General features: G+C 39.7%; 1 protein-coding gene across 2 annotated transcripts in view; it reads right to left on the bottom strand.

Moving 5' to 3' along the window:
- The window catches only part of FHIP1A (FHF complex subunit HOOK interacting protein 1A), a 162,031-nt gene that overhangs the window by 38,028 nt on the left and 107,860 nt on the right, over positions 1-16,143 (bottom strand). For both annotated transcript variants that reach the window (XM_090036388.1, XM_090036387.1), the window contains 2 exons: positions 15,728-15,886; positions 13,270-13,356 (listed from right to left, as the gene is read on the bottom strand). In XM_090036388.1, the coding sequence (XP_089892514.1) occupies positions 13,270-13,356; positions 15,728-15,886 (246 nt within the window). The remainder of the gene's footprint in view (positions 1-13,269; positions 13,357-15,727; positions 15,887-16,143) is intronic.

The following is a 16,143-nucleotide window of genomic DNA, read 5'->3' as shown; positions in this document are numbered from 1 at the left end:
TGTATTGGAATGACTGCTTTACTCTGCAATGCATCAAGGTGATGTACACTGACTTAAGTAACAAATGTTGTCTAAGTCGTATTTTGGATATTTGACTGGCTGTTACCAGCACTTTACACTGACCAACTTCTACAGTTTTCTAGTAATTAGACTGAAATGAAATAATCCAAGAAAGTAAATAACCATAGATAAACCATTAGCAAGTGGGTAGGGCATTGTGCACTACATAGTGGTAAATGCCAAGTAGCTAATGTATGCCAACAACAAATTTTAAAGCTATGAACATTTTATAGTACATTCTTCAATACACAGAAAAAACAAAAAGGTGTAGATCCTTAAATCACAGAAAGTAGCTACTTTTGATATGAGAATTCTATGAACGCTGAATTTATGTTGCACTATAAGGCCTTACAGAAAAAAGATGTACATAGTTTCTCAGAGGAAGCAAGAGATAATTCAGATCTACTGCAGTGCATATTCTCTTGCAAATCATCTTGTTTTCAAAGAAATTCAACATCTATAATCTAAAGTTATCAAGAGGAGTTCACTGGGTAGACTTCTACTATAACACTGAAAAATTCTGTATTAAGTGTCAGAAATGTTTTCTACCACTATACAAACAGAATGGACATACACTGTAATAAAGCGTCCCAAAGTTTCACTGTCCTACTATAGATAATGTGCTAGTTAGGTCTTATTTTCCCCATACACACTTACTCCTGATTTTAAAAAAGCGAAACTCTATTAAGCTACAGCAAAGAAACACCAGCTATAGACTGATTAACTGCAAACATAATTTGTCCTATTTGCTTACTGGAACTTGCAATAATCAACCCAGTAGATCTTATTTTTCAGTTTGCCTCTAAAATGTTTGTCTTGAAAATGCAGCAAGGAACATCTGGTATAATAAAGCCCAGACATTTACTGGTATGATGTGCATTACTGAGGAATATTGCACCTGCTGTTTCTGGATATTTTTCTCTCGTAAACTATGTAATCTAGACAGAAAAGTGAGGTGCTTATTTGTTAAATGCTATATTACTGATATAGAGCACTGAAAAAAAGGATTATTTCTAAAACTGCAGTATTTAAGTCAGAACCAAAGGGTAATAAAATAACAGCATTAAATTAATTAAGGCTCTTGCTTTACTTCTCATATAAATCACTTCTAGTATGAATCCATGAGAATTCATATTAGATTTAAGCATCACCCTATCTCCTCTTCACTTCCATGGGGCTGGCAAAATTTACGTTATGTTCAATTTTTGCAAAAAAATCATAATCAAAATAAAACTATGCTTTAAGATGTCATCTAGACTGCAATTGTTAGACTGTTCTCGGCCAAGCAAATTTTCATAGGAAAATCTCAAAATTGAGATTCCAATCAGATTGTGTCAAAAATGCTGAACCACTCACCACCAAAATACAAACATGAAAGTTAAGTGTCACTCTATGTGCATGTTTTAGAGAATGTACAATCAGTGGTTTCCTTATTATTTTAGTTTCAACTTCTTGCTAGCTTTGCATTTTTAAATTACTTTTGAGTTAGTACTTTCATAGAATATTTGAGCTAATGTCTGTGGCATAACTCAGCCCCTCAAGTTTATCAAAAATACCTATGGACCTGCTGACTGATAATATAGTTTTAGATCTATAAAGTTCCCATTTCTAGAATTACTAGGTAGGGACAATCCTTAGTTTCCAAAATGAGAGTTTTATCAAACCCAGTAGGTAACTGCAATGAATCCCCAACAAGGGGAATCAGCTGGACCCTGGGCAAATCTACGATTTTAAAAAGGGGCCCCCGGCCCTGCATCTGGCTGTGGTGTGCCACCTGGGGTCAGTAGCACCCCTCCACTTCCTCAGACCCCAGCTACCTTCCCACGCCCTGCCCCAAAGCCCCACTTACCTCTAGGATCCAGGGGCAAAGAGCGAATCTGATCCTGAACCCAGCCTTGGCTGAGTCAGAGGCTCAGGCCCTGCCCTTCCCCACTTCCCTACCCCTCCGGTAGGGCTGGGGATTTTCCAGCCTTTCTGCAGTCAGCTCTTGCAGGCTTGTTCCAGCCTGCAAGAGCTCTTTGTAAAAGCAGAGAATCCACGGATTTCTCCCCTAAAATGGGAAAACTGCATTTTCTCCAACTAAAGAGAGAAACTTCAAGCTTTACTAATTGGCTAGGGGGCTAGCACTGTATTATTTAAAGATCAAAGTACAAACACTACTTTAGAAAATGAATGCACATTCCAATAGTTTACATAAACTTTAAAAAATACAACAAACCAGGCCAAAAAAAGTCAAAGAATGTTGTATCACTAGTTCTGTATTCGTTATAATTAAATATACATCTCTTATTCAGATTCATAAAACAACATCTAGACTTTGTTAGCATCTTGACAGTGCCTCCAAGACTTCAGTGTCAGTCATTTCTACACCTGAGTTAATATTACCATACCTGAGTTCAGAAGTGGATCAGGATTTGGCACAGGGAAGTGTAGAAACAGACACTTGTGTTGTATCACTGGAGCCTCTGGGGACTTTTAAAAAGTCTCCCAAGCAGGGAAGAATCTCCTCTTCCCCTCGTGCTCAGAGGCACGTCCCCTTCCTCCATCCTTGCCTGCTTCTCCTGCTTTCTCCACAGTCCCAGGACCAGGGAAGCTTCAAACCCCCTCCCCTATCTGCTTCAGCTGGACTATGAAGGAATGACTGGACTCTCTTTGTATGAGTCATTCAGTTGGAAAACAAATGGATCAGCTGCAATGCCAATTTATAACACTGATAGCTTTTGTGGATGACAGTTAAATGAGACTGCTGCCTACCCAAATTATTAGTTAACACTTCTAAGTAATTGCTGGTTTATTGGATGTGCTTTATACAGTGCACTGGCTAACTGTGATGAAGTCCTAGGAATCAATTTTTATTTCATTTGATTACATGTAATTTACTGTATTTAGATAATGAACTATACAACATTAAAAATGATGCAGTGTAAAAATTACTCCCAAATTCCAGTGTTCCCTACCAGAGTCCTCTTCAGGTAGATAAAGGAAGCAAATCTACAGCTTGCCTAGTGTACACTACTAGCCTCACAATATTGGTTCCCCTAAAAGAACATTGTTAGCTTTTGAAAGAAAAGCTGACATAAGTATTGATCATGTCTTTCAATGACCAACATGGGGTCCAGAACCTGGGGAACCAGTGAAGGGATATGAATTAGCCCATTTAAATGCTGGCCAATTCTTCATAAATTGTTTATACAACTCTCATCATACATTGCAATAATCTCCTTTTTCAATGTAAATCATTCCTGCCCTTTCCAAGAGGAAATAAAGATCATTTGTAAAACCCCATAAACTCTAGTCCCATTACTGGAATTATCCAATAAAAAAGTGTTGCTTAAAGGAACGCATTAACCCAGGTCCAGAAGAAAAATAATCTCATAATGACAAGTAAACATCAAAGCATGCAGAGTTTGGTTTAGACAAGCAACCATAAACCCAGGGGCTTGTTCAGACCAGTTATGCCCCTGCCCCCTCACACAATTTAACCCCCTTCCCTCCCCAAATTTAAGATAAGATATGGCTGTCCAACTTATGGGCAGCTGGGGACCACACACCATATGGTCTGCAGTTCGGGGGGCCAAAATATGGGACTACTCTCCACACAGGTACCCTCACCCAAATCAGGTATCCTTTGTTACAGAAGTAACTTTAGCTCCTGTGTGGTTTGCTGTGGTCATATACTTAGCACTCTGTGTTGTGGCTGCAGCAACCTTGGTTCAAGTCATGGCAGGAAAAGATATGCTTCCTTTTTCCTGCCCAAGTGCAGGGGGGCTGGATCTGATTATTTTGTAAGGTCTCTTTCAGCCCCTAACATCTGTGACCTTAACATGCCCTCCCCCAACCCAGCTGACACCTCTCCTAGCTGCACAGACAGCTCAGCTCCCACCCACCTCCCAGACATGCATGCCATGCAAGAAGACTGATTCCTCTTCTCTTCTCTTGGCCGTGTGTGCTACATGGGCAACTCACCCCCACCCTCCTACAGCAGAGGCACCCCAGCTCTCCTCCCCACATGCATTGCACCCCTTCCTTCCAGCCACCTACTTCCAGCATACGTAGCCCAGTTCCTGCTTTTGAGGGGGGCCTCATGTGGCCTGTGGACCACATCCGAACAGCCCTGAAATAACAGATCCTAACACTGTCCCTCTTTTCTGGAACTTGTCAGAGAAAAGGCTGGCTCTTTCTGTAGGCAAAAGGAGCTGGTCCGTTTATGTTCCTTATGGCCCCGGGCCCCACAATAGAATACAAGCCTGCTTCTGATGCTGAATGCTGATATGCCCATTCTGCAGCCCTCTGGAATACTTGGTAGTGGAGCAAAACTGTGTAGAACAATGGAGTATGTGGGGAGTGAGAATTTGGGAGAACTACAGTGTTTGCTGTATTTCATGAGACCATCTAGTTACAAAGGAATAAGGACATGAGGAGTAGAAATTGACATGCTTCAGGACCAACCAACTCCCTGAAGTTAAGAATGTTTTACCACAAAGAGATTTTCTTCCATTATTGGCCATCATAGCGCCTCTTGCATCTTTCTGTAACAGAGTATTAAACTAGATGGAACAATGATACTAAAACCAATAGGGACCAGTTTAAACTTTAGGCACAAATCTGAAGTGTAGTCCCCAATATTCAGAAGGCTTGGGAATGCATAGAATTTGGATTTCAGTGTCTCCCTCAGTCCTAAGTTTGGAATCAATAGCGATTGTCCAAGGTTTAGTGAGTTTGATGGAAACCAGTTATCCTATGGCTTTGGAGAATGCAGTAGTTAAAATCTATAAAACAAAATATAAATGCACAGATTAGACTGAAAAAATTAATCCACAATAAAAACAGCTGTTCAATCTCTTCCATTTTAACTCTTCAGATACCTATCCAGCTCCTTAGGCATTTGTACCAGGCTGATTTTTCATTGTTTTCTGGGAAGAAAAAGGGGAAGATGAGTTTTCTTTTCTTGCGTTACAATTGTTGAATAGATGAGGTGCTTATCTGGATATTTAAACTTTTGGACTGCAAATAGACTTAAGGAACTCAAAACGTCAATTATCATTTGAAATTAGGTAACTGCTAATAACACTCATAAACAGGAAAAGAAGCCATTTTCTGATTTAAGAAAAAGCACTGGCTCAGGTTTGGAGTTTTTCTTATTTTTCTTTTAAGAAACAAAACCAAAAATCAGGTGAGGATGTGAGATAACTGTAAAAAGGCATTATTAAAAACTCAGCATTAAATTTCTATGTGGCAAATATAAATGGTTTCTAGATATGAAAGAGTTGCTTCAGAGTAGTGAAAAATCTTTCTTATCTGTGTCAGCCAGGAGCCAACTGTCCTAGAAATCAGTGCTTAAAAATAATAGCCAATGGTTTAGTTTGTGAGAGATTTTGGCAAGAGAAAATAAAAACAGCTCGTGTATTTGTTTACTCATTTAATCCTACTACAAAGATGCCGGTGTCTCACATGTCAAAGCTTTTCATCAGATCCACTAGATGGTGCAATCCATCCTTTTCCATTAAGTTTGCTTACAGACATAGTCCATGAAGTATTTAATCTCTAACAAGAAAATTCAAAAGAGGCTGGGGTATCAAGATAACTTATTGTATTGGAAAAACAAAGAGGTTGATGAATCTATAAATTCATTAAAAAACAAGGCTTGAAGCTCACACACTTAGAAGTCCTAACATAAACTGAAGTGACTTATTTTCCAAAGCACGCCTAATTTATCTGATTTCAGGGGCATATTAACAGGTCTTATAAAAGCATCAAGTATCTTTGACAGATCCCACAATCAGATCTGCAAGCAGTATTAAGTCATTTGGGAGATACGATTTCTTCAAATTACATCGAGGCAGCGATAGCCAACGCAAGAGCAAATTAACAGATTTATGACCTGTGCCAACAGTTACCTTAGTACTACCATTTTAAAATTTATCTCAGGAATTTCAGGGGAAAAGAGGGTTGTACCTAATTGTGCTCTCATTTAAAATGGAGTAAACTTGGAACATATTCCACTTACCAATAAAATTATGCTGGATTTATAACAGCATAGCTGAAAGAAGTTTAGCCTTTGGTGACAGGCTCAGTATATTCAGTGCGCTTCTCCCATTTCTTGCAAGTGCTTTCATTTGTTGGCACTTCTGACAATAAAGCAGATTATTTTTTCCTTTTTGATTTCAGCACCCAGTTTCTTCAACAAGCATCAGACAAATGTTTTGTTAGTCCATGGACTGCCTGTATTTTGCAGAGTTCAGCAAAAAATGAATGCAGTTCACCAAAATCTGGCAGCATGCTGTTAACTCTCATAGAGTTATCATTGGTTCTAGTATTGGATAGGGAAAGGGAGCAGGCTATGGCAACTTGGGAAAACGTGTGGCTTTCAACAGTGTACGAACAGAAGATTAAAGTCATTCTGAAGTACTGGTGCTAAGCCTTTTAGAGGAGTGATTTTCAAGCAGGGTGTTGTGGCCCCTGGTTCACATCATTCACAAAATAAACAGGATTCACAAAACAAACCCTAAGATTTCAAACAAGAATTCATAGTGTCAAAACATTTCTGACCTGTTGCAATCTTTGAGTTCTTTGCAATGGAAAAATTGCTCTGTTATTTTTCTGTAGTCAAAAAACGAGTGAAGCCTAAGAGCTGGCTTTTTCCAAGGAGTGCCTCAAGTCTAAAAAGGTTGAAAACCCCTGTTTAGAGGTGGACAGAGTGCTTTCAACCTGGCCACACCATCGACCACCACTTCCCTACAGTAGCAGGAAGGGTAGGGAGAGGGAGGTGGCTGCTAATGTCAAGGGGAGGGAAGGGAGAGAGGACATGAGTAAGGAGGGAAAAAGGCTACCTCTGAAAAACAGCACTTGTCTAAGGGACAAGGGAGAGAAAAAGAAAATGAGAGAGTAAACAGCATCTGCTATACAGGACTGGAGACAGAAGGCTGCGAAGGGAAATTAGGTGACACGGTGCAAGGCCAGAGAGGAAATGCAGCAAGTGGAGCTGCTTGCTACTGATCCCCCATGCTGGATCCAGTCACTTTAGGGTTGGGCCAGATCCAGCCTGCAGACCATAGACTGAACACCATTGGTCAAAAGGTTTGCATACTACATCATTGTCCAAGGTTGCATGATTGTCTATGAAAGAAAGTTTTCTTCAACATCTCAGAAGGTTAGCTCAGATCAGTGTACATAAACTGCTAAAAGCAGATGGATTCAGAAAACAAAACTCTGTAATGCAGCCCCCTATCGATATAAGAAAAGCTGCAGCATTTGAGCAGAGCATTTGGCTTCAGCAAGCATCTATCCAAAACAGCTTGTGTTTAATGCTGATCTCAGTCAGTTAAAATGCAGGAAACACACAGTTTTAAGGAAATTTGGGGGACCATAAGCTACTGTTCTAAAGTCAGAAAGCCTGTTTGAAGAGTTCTTAAAGGTGGGAAGTTCAACACAGTAACAAGAGAACAAGAGCCAGTGAGAGAAGCAGTTGACCTCCAGAGGAAAGAAGAGTCAAGTACACTTAACATTTCCACTAGCTACACTGCATTGGAAATTCATAGCTAATTACATTCTCCTCTGCTTCATGAAGACAACACCATTCACCATGATGAAAAAATGGCAGGAACTGGCAACTAAAACGCTGGTGGAAAATTCACTTATACAACAATTCTGTCAGGAAACACTGATTTAATTGACATGTAAACATTCCATAGTAATTTTGATGAAGTTCTGTTTAAAACTCCGTATCGACCTTAATGGAATAGATTTGTTTTGATTTTTCATTCAGGAACTACATTTCATTTCAAACTTTAATTTTATTTTACCTTCAGTTTTCATTACTCTAGTAATTACAGTACCAACAAACAATTAGAATACCAATCAATTACAATTTATAAAATAATTTTAAAATTAAGCTTGATCTTAAAACATAAAAAGTCAGAGAAGTTTTTTAAATCTGTACAACAGTTACAGTTTGAGATATGTGGTTCATATGCATGTTCTTGAAGTAGGTTTTATATGGTCCCTCCACCTGAGCTCTGCCTTTTTTAACCAGCAATGTCTTCATGCTTCCCTTTAAGCCCTAAAACAAGGCCAGAAGGGGAGAATCTGCCAACCATCACTCAGATTCCCATAAAGAGCAGAGCCCCCAAAATAAAAGCTCCAAGGCAGAAGGAATGGCAGGCAATGGAATATGCATTTGGACAACCACATCTCAAAAAACTCCATAGCCTGTTACAGCTAAGTCACTTCTCATTCTTCTCATCCCAAGCAGTACACCAATAAAGTGGGGATAGGATCACTAGGTCTTAGGAAAATAAAAACTATATAAAGCTTTGACAAATGCAGCCACTTATCTGGAGACTTCAATAATCACTTAATTCCACCAAGTAACTGCCTGAAACAGGCATACTTTTCAACAGTGCTACTGAAGCTGCCTGAGCTAGAGACAAGAGAAATAAAATAGTTGTGCCTGTGTGTGTGGGTGAGGGATGTTTGTAAGCCAGTTCATTACAGGTTTGTACGCAATCAAAATCCTGTTTCTAGGAACTGAAAACCTCTCTTATGTGGAGACAGAGGCTGGATGAAAACATAAATGGTTTTGCTCTTTGCAGATAGAGTGTCTTGGCCCATCTTCTGTCTGAGTTTTACCTCTTTTGCCTTGGATGCATAAGAGTTACAGAGGAAAAATAAGTAAATTTGTTTATTCAAATGGAAGTATCTGACTTCCTTTGATAAGAACTTGGGATATGTTCTTCAAGTTATCTTACGCAGACAGAAGGCATCAGGAAAGTCAGCCCATCAGTGCTTGGACCCTCATGCCCCTCTGAGTTAGGAACCACAAAGGATGGTGTCATTTATTTAAAAAACAGAACAGCATGCTCAAACAGAAGGCCTGTTGGGTACGAGCTGTACAAAAGGATTTCCCCCCACAACAACCAGAAACACCTTAACCAAGTCCTTTAAGAATTTTATGAGAAAACATGCTTGAACTTGGATGATAAAATATGGATAATCCCTGAACTAGTGAACAATGTGCTGCCAGATGAACCTTAACAGAACTACTATACAGGTAGCCGGTTTCAAGTTCAGAAAATACTGAAGATTTTAGGCAGTGAAGTTCCCATGACACATAAGATTTCTGATGAAACGAACAAGAAAAACCTGTGCATTCTGCCAGGTCAGTCAGTTCGAGTTGTTTTCCACAGATCACTAAGGCCTCCTATATACCAGAGGTTCCCAACCCCCAGGCCATGGCCCAGTACCAGGCCACATAGGGTTGGTTGTCGGTCTGAAGGAGGGTTGGCTGCTGAACCAGAAGTCCCTAAGTGACCAGCATACTGAGTATAAAAAATGGTTGGCTGCCCGTCTGCAGCAAGCTGGTCACTTCTGGTCTGTGGTGTATTGGTCCATGGTCTAAAAAAGGTTGGGAACCACTGCTCTATACATTACAGGTATTGCACAATTAACTGGTTAATTGCACAATTACTTAGAGACCAGCTACACATGCAAAGTAGCTATCATACAGTAAAAATTCCAACCAGCTACAAAGTCAGACCTCAAAAATGTGTCCTAACTTTAGAACTGGTTGCTATTGAGCTCTAATTTGCATGTGTAGCAGGATCTCCCCCTGTGCCTGGGAGCTCCGTCAGCAGTTCTCCATAAAGAATAAGACCTAACAGGGCTCCCTGCCACAGGAGTGCAACATGCCCAGTGAAAAACCACTGAGTCCTAGGGATCGTAACAGCTGCGATCCCCTGGGTCTGGAAGTTTCACACACCCCTGAGCCCTAAAACTCAGGGCAGCCATGATCCTTATGGTCCAGGAATTTCACACATGCATTGATTAAGTTTTTCCACAGCTTCTGGTGATAAACTTGTCCATAAAGAATAAGTGCTTTTCATAATTAGGAAATTATTGATTGATCTGATTTTCTTTTCTCCCTCAAGAAATTCATAGTTTCATAGTTGGTAGGGTCGGAAGGGACCTGAGCAGATCATCAAATCCAACTCCCTGCCATGGCAGGAAAAAGAGTACTGGGGTCAAACAACCCTGGTGAGGTGTTCATCCAGCCTCTTCTTAAAGACCCGCCAGTGTCGGAGTAGCCAGCACCACTTCGCTTGGAAGTTGGTTCCAGATCCTAGCCACCCTGACCATGAAGTAGCGCCTCCTGATATCTAGCCTAAATCTACCCTCTGCCAGCTTGTAACCATTATTTCTTGTCACTTCTGGTAGTGCTCAGTGGAACAGGGACTCCCCAAATGCCTGCTGGTCCCCTCTGACTAGTTTGTAAATGGCCACTAGATCTCCCCTCAGCCTTCTCTTGTGGAGGCTGAACAGGTTCAGGTCACTTAGCCTCTCTTTGTAGGGCCTGCCCTGCTGCCCCTCCTCTGGACCCTCTCTATGTCGTCCACATCCCTCCTGAAGTGCAGCGCCCAGAACTGGACGCAGTACTCCAACTGCAGCCTAACCAGTGTCGCATAGAGGGGGAGGATCACCTCCTTGGACCTGCTTGAGATGCACCTGTGGATGCACAACAAGGTAAGGTTGGCCTTCCTGACCGCTTCCTCACAAGATTGTCCATATGCACACTGAAAAGACGAGTTTCACAGCTCTTTGCACTGCACTGCAGGTATCAAAGCTGGGCAATGCTCTGAATTGCTGATATAATCTGAAAAAACAACTGGTGGAGTCCAAAAGAGGTAGGACTATAATCATAATACATATTATGTAAGTGGAACATAAAAAAGACAGGTTTAACAGGTTACCTGTAGACAAGACTCAAAGCTGAACTAAATTAAGTAAAGAGACAGAAATGTCCTAAAATTCTGACAAATTTGGAAGTGTGGATTAAGTTCAACTAACTGACCAATGTTTGGACTAGGCTCTTCTTGGGGTTTTTTTTAGCTACTTTACCCACCCAAACAGCAACCTTTAATTAACTCCTTTAGACCTTCAGATGACACCTAAAACTATCTCTCTACCTGCAAGTAACATTTAGCCTCAGTTGGGATCATCAGTGCTTAATGAGATCAGTTAGAGATCTCCTGGTATACAGAAAATGGAACTCTGGGCAAGGCATTCCCAGTGAAGGTTCCTTGACTTTGAAACATACTCCTCTATTGAAACAGGTTAAGTCAGCCACAGTGTCTTAAAAATGCATCTTTTTTGTTGTTGTTCAAAGCATTGGTAGAGTTTTGATCAGGAATATGAAAGTTGAGGCAGCTGTCCTTTGGAATATGTTCATGCAGAGCTGTGGGGGGGGCGAATGAGGAAAGGAAGCAGTACTGGAGAAGATAACTTCTTGGGAATTTTCAGTGGTTTTTAGAAGTTACAGACTGCATTTTTAGCTGAAGCCAAAGAGACCCAGAGCTTATGGTTAGTGCTATTTACTTACAGCCACTTAAAACGAAGAATGCAAATAAAGACAAATGAGGTACTATTACTAACTGCTTAATGTTGGACAAAACACAGACACCAGAGTTAATTAGCTTAGTCTCAAATTTGGTTACACAAGAAAGTAAAAGCTTGATTGTAGCACATGCCAGTAGACCCATGCCAGCTTCATCTAGCATGGGTAACAGCAGCAGTAAAGATACAGTGGTACAGGCCCACAGGGCCCCTAAAAAAATTAGACAAATAATATTTATCTGCCCTGGCTGCCTCTCACGCAGCCCTTGATGGCTTGCCAAAATTCAGTAAGCGGCCCTCTACCCAAAATAATTGCCTGCCCCTGCCCTAGAGAGCATGCATTCTTCCAGCATACACAAGATTTTGCTGTTGTAACTTCACTGCTATTGTCACTAACCCTACTTGATTCAAGCAAGCATGTTGTTCACTAGCATGCTGCAATCACAATTTCATTTTGCTGGATGGACATACCCTAAAGCAAGGGCCAAATGTCCCTTTGATGCAGTCTGCCATCCAGGACTGCCCCTCTGAAATGGCCTTTCAGGATGAAATGTGGGGAACCCCCTTCCCTAAAGAGACAGGCAAACAACAGAATACACCAAGAAACTTGAAGGAAGAAATACCATATTTTCTTGTGTACAACATATACTTCCCCCCAAAAACAATCAGCTTTCCAAAATTCAGGTCTATGTTTTAAATGGGGAAGCTGTTTTCTTCACTAGAAAAAAGCAAGCCTGGAGACACTCTGCATGCCAATAGAACAATAGCCATAACAGCACATATGAATGGACTATTGGTACATCTGGTATAAGCACTGCTAGATACAAGGTCAAGATCCTGCCCAGTTTGTTAATTCAACACCTCAATACTTTACTGATATTTTGGTGTAGCTCATTCATTCAAAAAGTATCTTAAAAAACCAAGAGAGCATCTGACATGTGCAGGCAGGATGGTACACATAAGAAATCAGATTTCATATGCAGTAACCCATAACAGGGAAGTCACTGTTTCCATTCCCTACCTGGCTGCTACACCCAGAAGCCACAGAGCAACTTTTGAGTTTCTTTAGAAAACTGAAGGCAGGTTAGAAGCTCTCTGTTCAACTCCCTAACAAATACCTGCACTGGGGGTCATGGCAACAAGCAGACAGAAAGTAAAGGTTTGTAACACCTCAGCTAGGCACCAGAAGGAGAACATGACTAAGCTGAGTCACAGCTGCCAAGTGCCATGGCTCTCTGTATGTGAGTTTTTCCACTGCTGCTAAGTCACTAGGCTTCCCACTACGACGTCTTCAAGCAATGGGAACATACTTCCTCTTTTACTCTTTCCAACCCGCTGGTATTCATGGGACTAACACGAATGTAATATTAACGAGTTATATCAACCCAAACAAGTCCTAATTCCTGCCTTTTAAAACATGTTTATTCCTGTACTGACACAGCAGCATAAGATCAACATGCTTCACAGTTGTGTAGAAGATGCAACTTGGGAGTCAGTTTGGGAGTAGGTAGAGGACAGTGGGCCCCAAAATGACATGTTGCGTTTAGGTCTAAGGAGAAAAGAAAAAAAATATGCCTCTCTTCCAAAAGATGATCTTCCACCACCAAAAAAATGACACTACCCTGTTTAACGATCAGATGTTATCAAAGGGAATTGGACAACATGGAATGGAAAGGTGGGAAAAGTGACGTCAAAGTCAGCCAGAAACCCAAGCAACAGAACAGTGAAAAATTTCCCAAATTACAGACTAATATTAACAGTCTAGTGATCATTAATGTTGTTTTTCAGCTATCCATGTACACACACACATACACCACTAACCTTATGGAGTGCAGGAGCCATTACTGGCACCAGGAACCCATTGTAAATGTAATTCACAAGCTGGTTACGAATCAAGGGATGTGCCACCTAAAAAATAAATCTAGTGTCATGATACACTGTATTTGAACCATGCTACTTGTCTTCAAAGGAACAGTTCTCAGGAAAGATTCTTAAAACAGAATACCATTAACCATTATCAAAACCATATGCCTAGTTCAACAAGATTCACTGAATTTGTTCTTTTCACTAGTGCTTGATTTGAGCACTTTACGGATTTTCTCCTTTATCAATTAAGAGCACAAAGTACATTTAAGCAATAGCCAAATTCCAAGAGCAGAGTTCTTCCCATATATTTCAATCTCCTGGCTGCTGACAAAGATGAATGGATGAACAATGTGTTGTGCATACCCATGAACCTAAACAGAACTAGCCAGTTTAAAATATAGCTCTATCAGCCTTGGCAGGGTCACTTTAAAGCCAATATGCCAATTAACTTGTGGTGTTAGAACAAGAAACAAACAAATGCAAAATGGAAATTTGTATATTTTTAAGGACTACACTTAACTGGGAGCATTCTCACTCTGCTGGTCATACAGTCCCTCTACCTGCCTCCCCCATAAGCTTTCACATAAGCACTGCTCACCAGGCCAGTTAAATACTTTGAAATACACATTAACTAGACGGAAAAGCATCACAAACTAAAATCCAGAAAGATACTGCCTACTTTTTAGAACATAGCATTTTGTTTTTAAGGACAGTAAAACCACCTATTATGATCCTGCATTTTAAAAGTTAAGCCTGACTTCTGATGCATTCTTCACTGCTATACAATTTTACAGTTCTTTATATACATATATAAAGGAACTGGAGAAAGAGTTTACAGCAGTATGTATGTGTGTACACACACACACACAAACACACACACACACACAATTTTACATCTATAAAGACAGAGATACTTTCTAGCCACAAATAAGATCCCTTTCTTATGCATGTGCTCAACCCTTCTCAAACCAGACATTGCTACAGAAGACAGCAGCAGTGTTGCCTACCCTTCCTTCCAGTAATTCACAGCATAGGGAGGTGTCATAGAGAGGAAGGGTCCTGACACTAGTATCCTTTACTCACCAGCCAGACTAGCTAGCCTAACACAGAATAAATCAAGAGCAGAAACAATTTATTCCCTGCCCCAGAACAAGGAGGGATTAGTGACTAAATCACAATACACTCTCTGATCTGCTTGTAGGATGGTTAAATGATGGTTCCTCTCTCTCTCTCTCTCTCTCTTATTGAAGGTAAATTGATAGGATAAAAAAATATATAGCGTACTGACTTTACATACACCTATGCATCCCTTAAAATGACTGAATTTAATTTAAAATAAATTTAAAATTATGTACTCTCCTTTCCTATCAGTCACAGCCTTCAACTTAATGAAAGAGAAGTATCAAATATCAGTATCAGAGACTATAAACTCTCTTGTAGAAGTGTTCTGTATAGATGTAAAATTGATTTTGATATACATGCATTAGAAAGCCTATATTTTGCAGCTTTGAACATAAAAACTACTATTAATTCTACTTATGTTGGTTTTAAAAATGATAAATATAGCTTCATGTGTTACAAAAAATAATTGGCTACTTTAGTGTACTTTGCATACACACCCTCTTAAATAAAAATATTATATAAAGTAAAATATGGCCAACTTCATCACTGTTATTAAGCCCACTTTCTTATCCAAATAAACCTACAGACGTAGCAGAATTTATATTTTACTCAAATTACTTGCTGTAGAAGCGTTCGATAGCCTCAAAAGGATATAAAAATCTGATTATCTTTAGACTGGAGACAAAAAGTAACAAGAAATCAAAAGGAGAAAAAGAATCTAATCAAGGAAGTAGTCAAGAACAGAGAATTATTCTAAGCAGGCCAGTTTTGAAGTGAATTAAATTTGTGTTAAGACGACAATTACTCCCTCTAAATTCAGCAAGGATGACAGCATTCTTTACATAAGACACATCATTAGCCAAAATAAAGTATTTTTTCTTTGTAGTCTAAGAATCTTGATGTAAAGATGAGATAATTCTTCACTGCTCAAGTAGACAGAACTACCTTTTCATCAAATACACATTTCCTTTTAATATGTGGGTATTTAAAATGCAATCAACTATTTTAAAAGGAGAAAAGTCTCCCAATTACTTGAGATAATGATACAAAAACTATGTACTCACATTTTATTAATTAAAAATATTTGCCACTTGAAAACCAAACACATTACTTATTCTGGCTGTAAAGATGAATCAACTACTCAAAACATTCTTTTATAAAAGGCTCTTAAAACCAAGCTAAATCAAGGGGAGTTTTGTCCTGTTGAAAAAAATAGGCATATCCTTTAAAAAGGCTTTGAATATACAGTTTAACTAATACTTCAAAAAGACAATCTGACACTGTGCCCTACCTGTATTACTGCATTGCAAAATTCTAGGGAATTCATGAACTGGACAAGAGCTGGGGATAAAAGCCAGTCATCTTCCAGCAGACAGTGCCATTCTTCTCCTTTTTCTTCCAGCTTTGTAGGCAAAGACGAATAGAGGCCACTCAGTCCTGTTGCGAGCACCTGCATTTAGAAACAAAGAAGAATGAACAATGTTTTCCTCCAGCTGTTTAATCCATCTGCTTAAAATAATATTCGTGTGCAAACAAAACATTTTTTCTATGGAGTTTCAGTAACACTTACTAAAATATTACAAAAAAAGGAAGAGATGAGTGTTAAAGTGACAGCAGAAAACAATTTTAAAGCTCCTCTATTTTTAAAAGCTGCTACTTCAGGGAAACTGCTTGAGAAAAAGGTGACCTTACAGCCTTAATTGGCAA

This window comes from Crocodylus siamensis, chromosome 2, assembly GCF_052110815.1.
Source record: "Crocodylus siamensis isolate JL-2025a chromosome 2, ASM5211081v1, whole genome shotgun sequence".
Taxonomy (NCBI): domain Eukaryota; kingdom Metazoa; phylum Chordata; order Crocodylia; family Crocodylidae; genus Crocodylus; species Crocodylus siamensis.
This window is presented reverse-complemented; position numbering and strand designations above follow the sequence as displayed.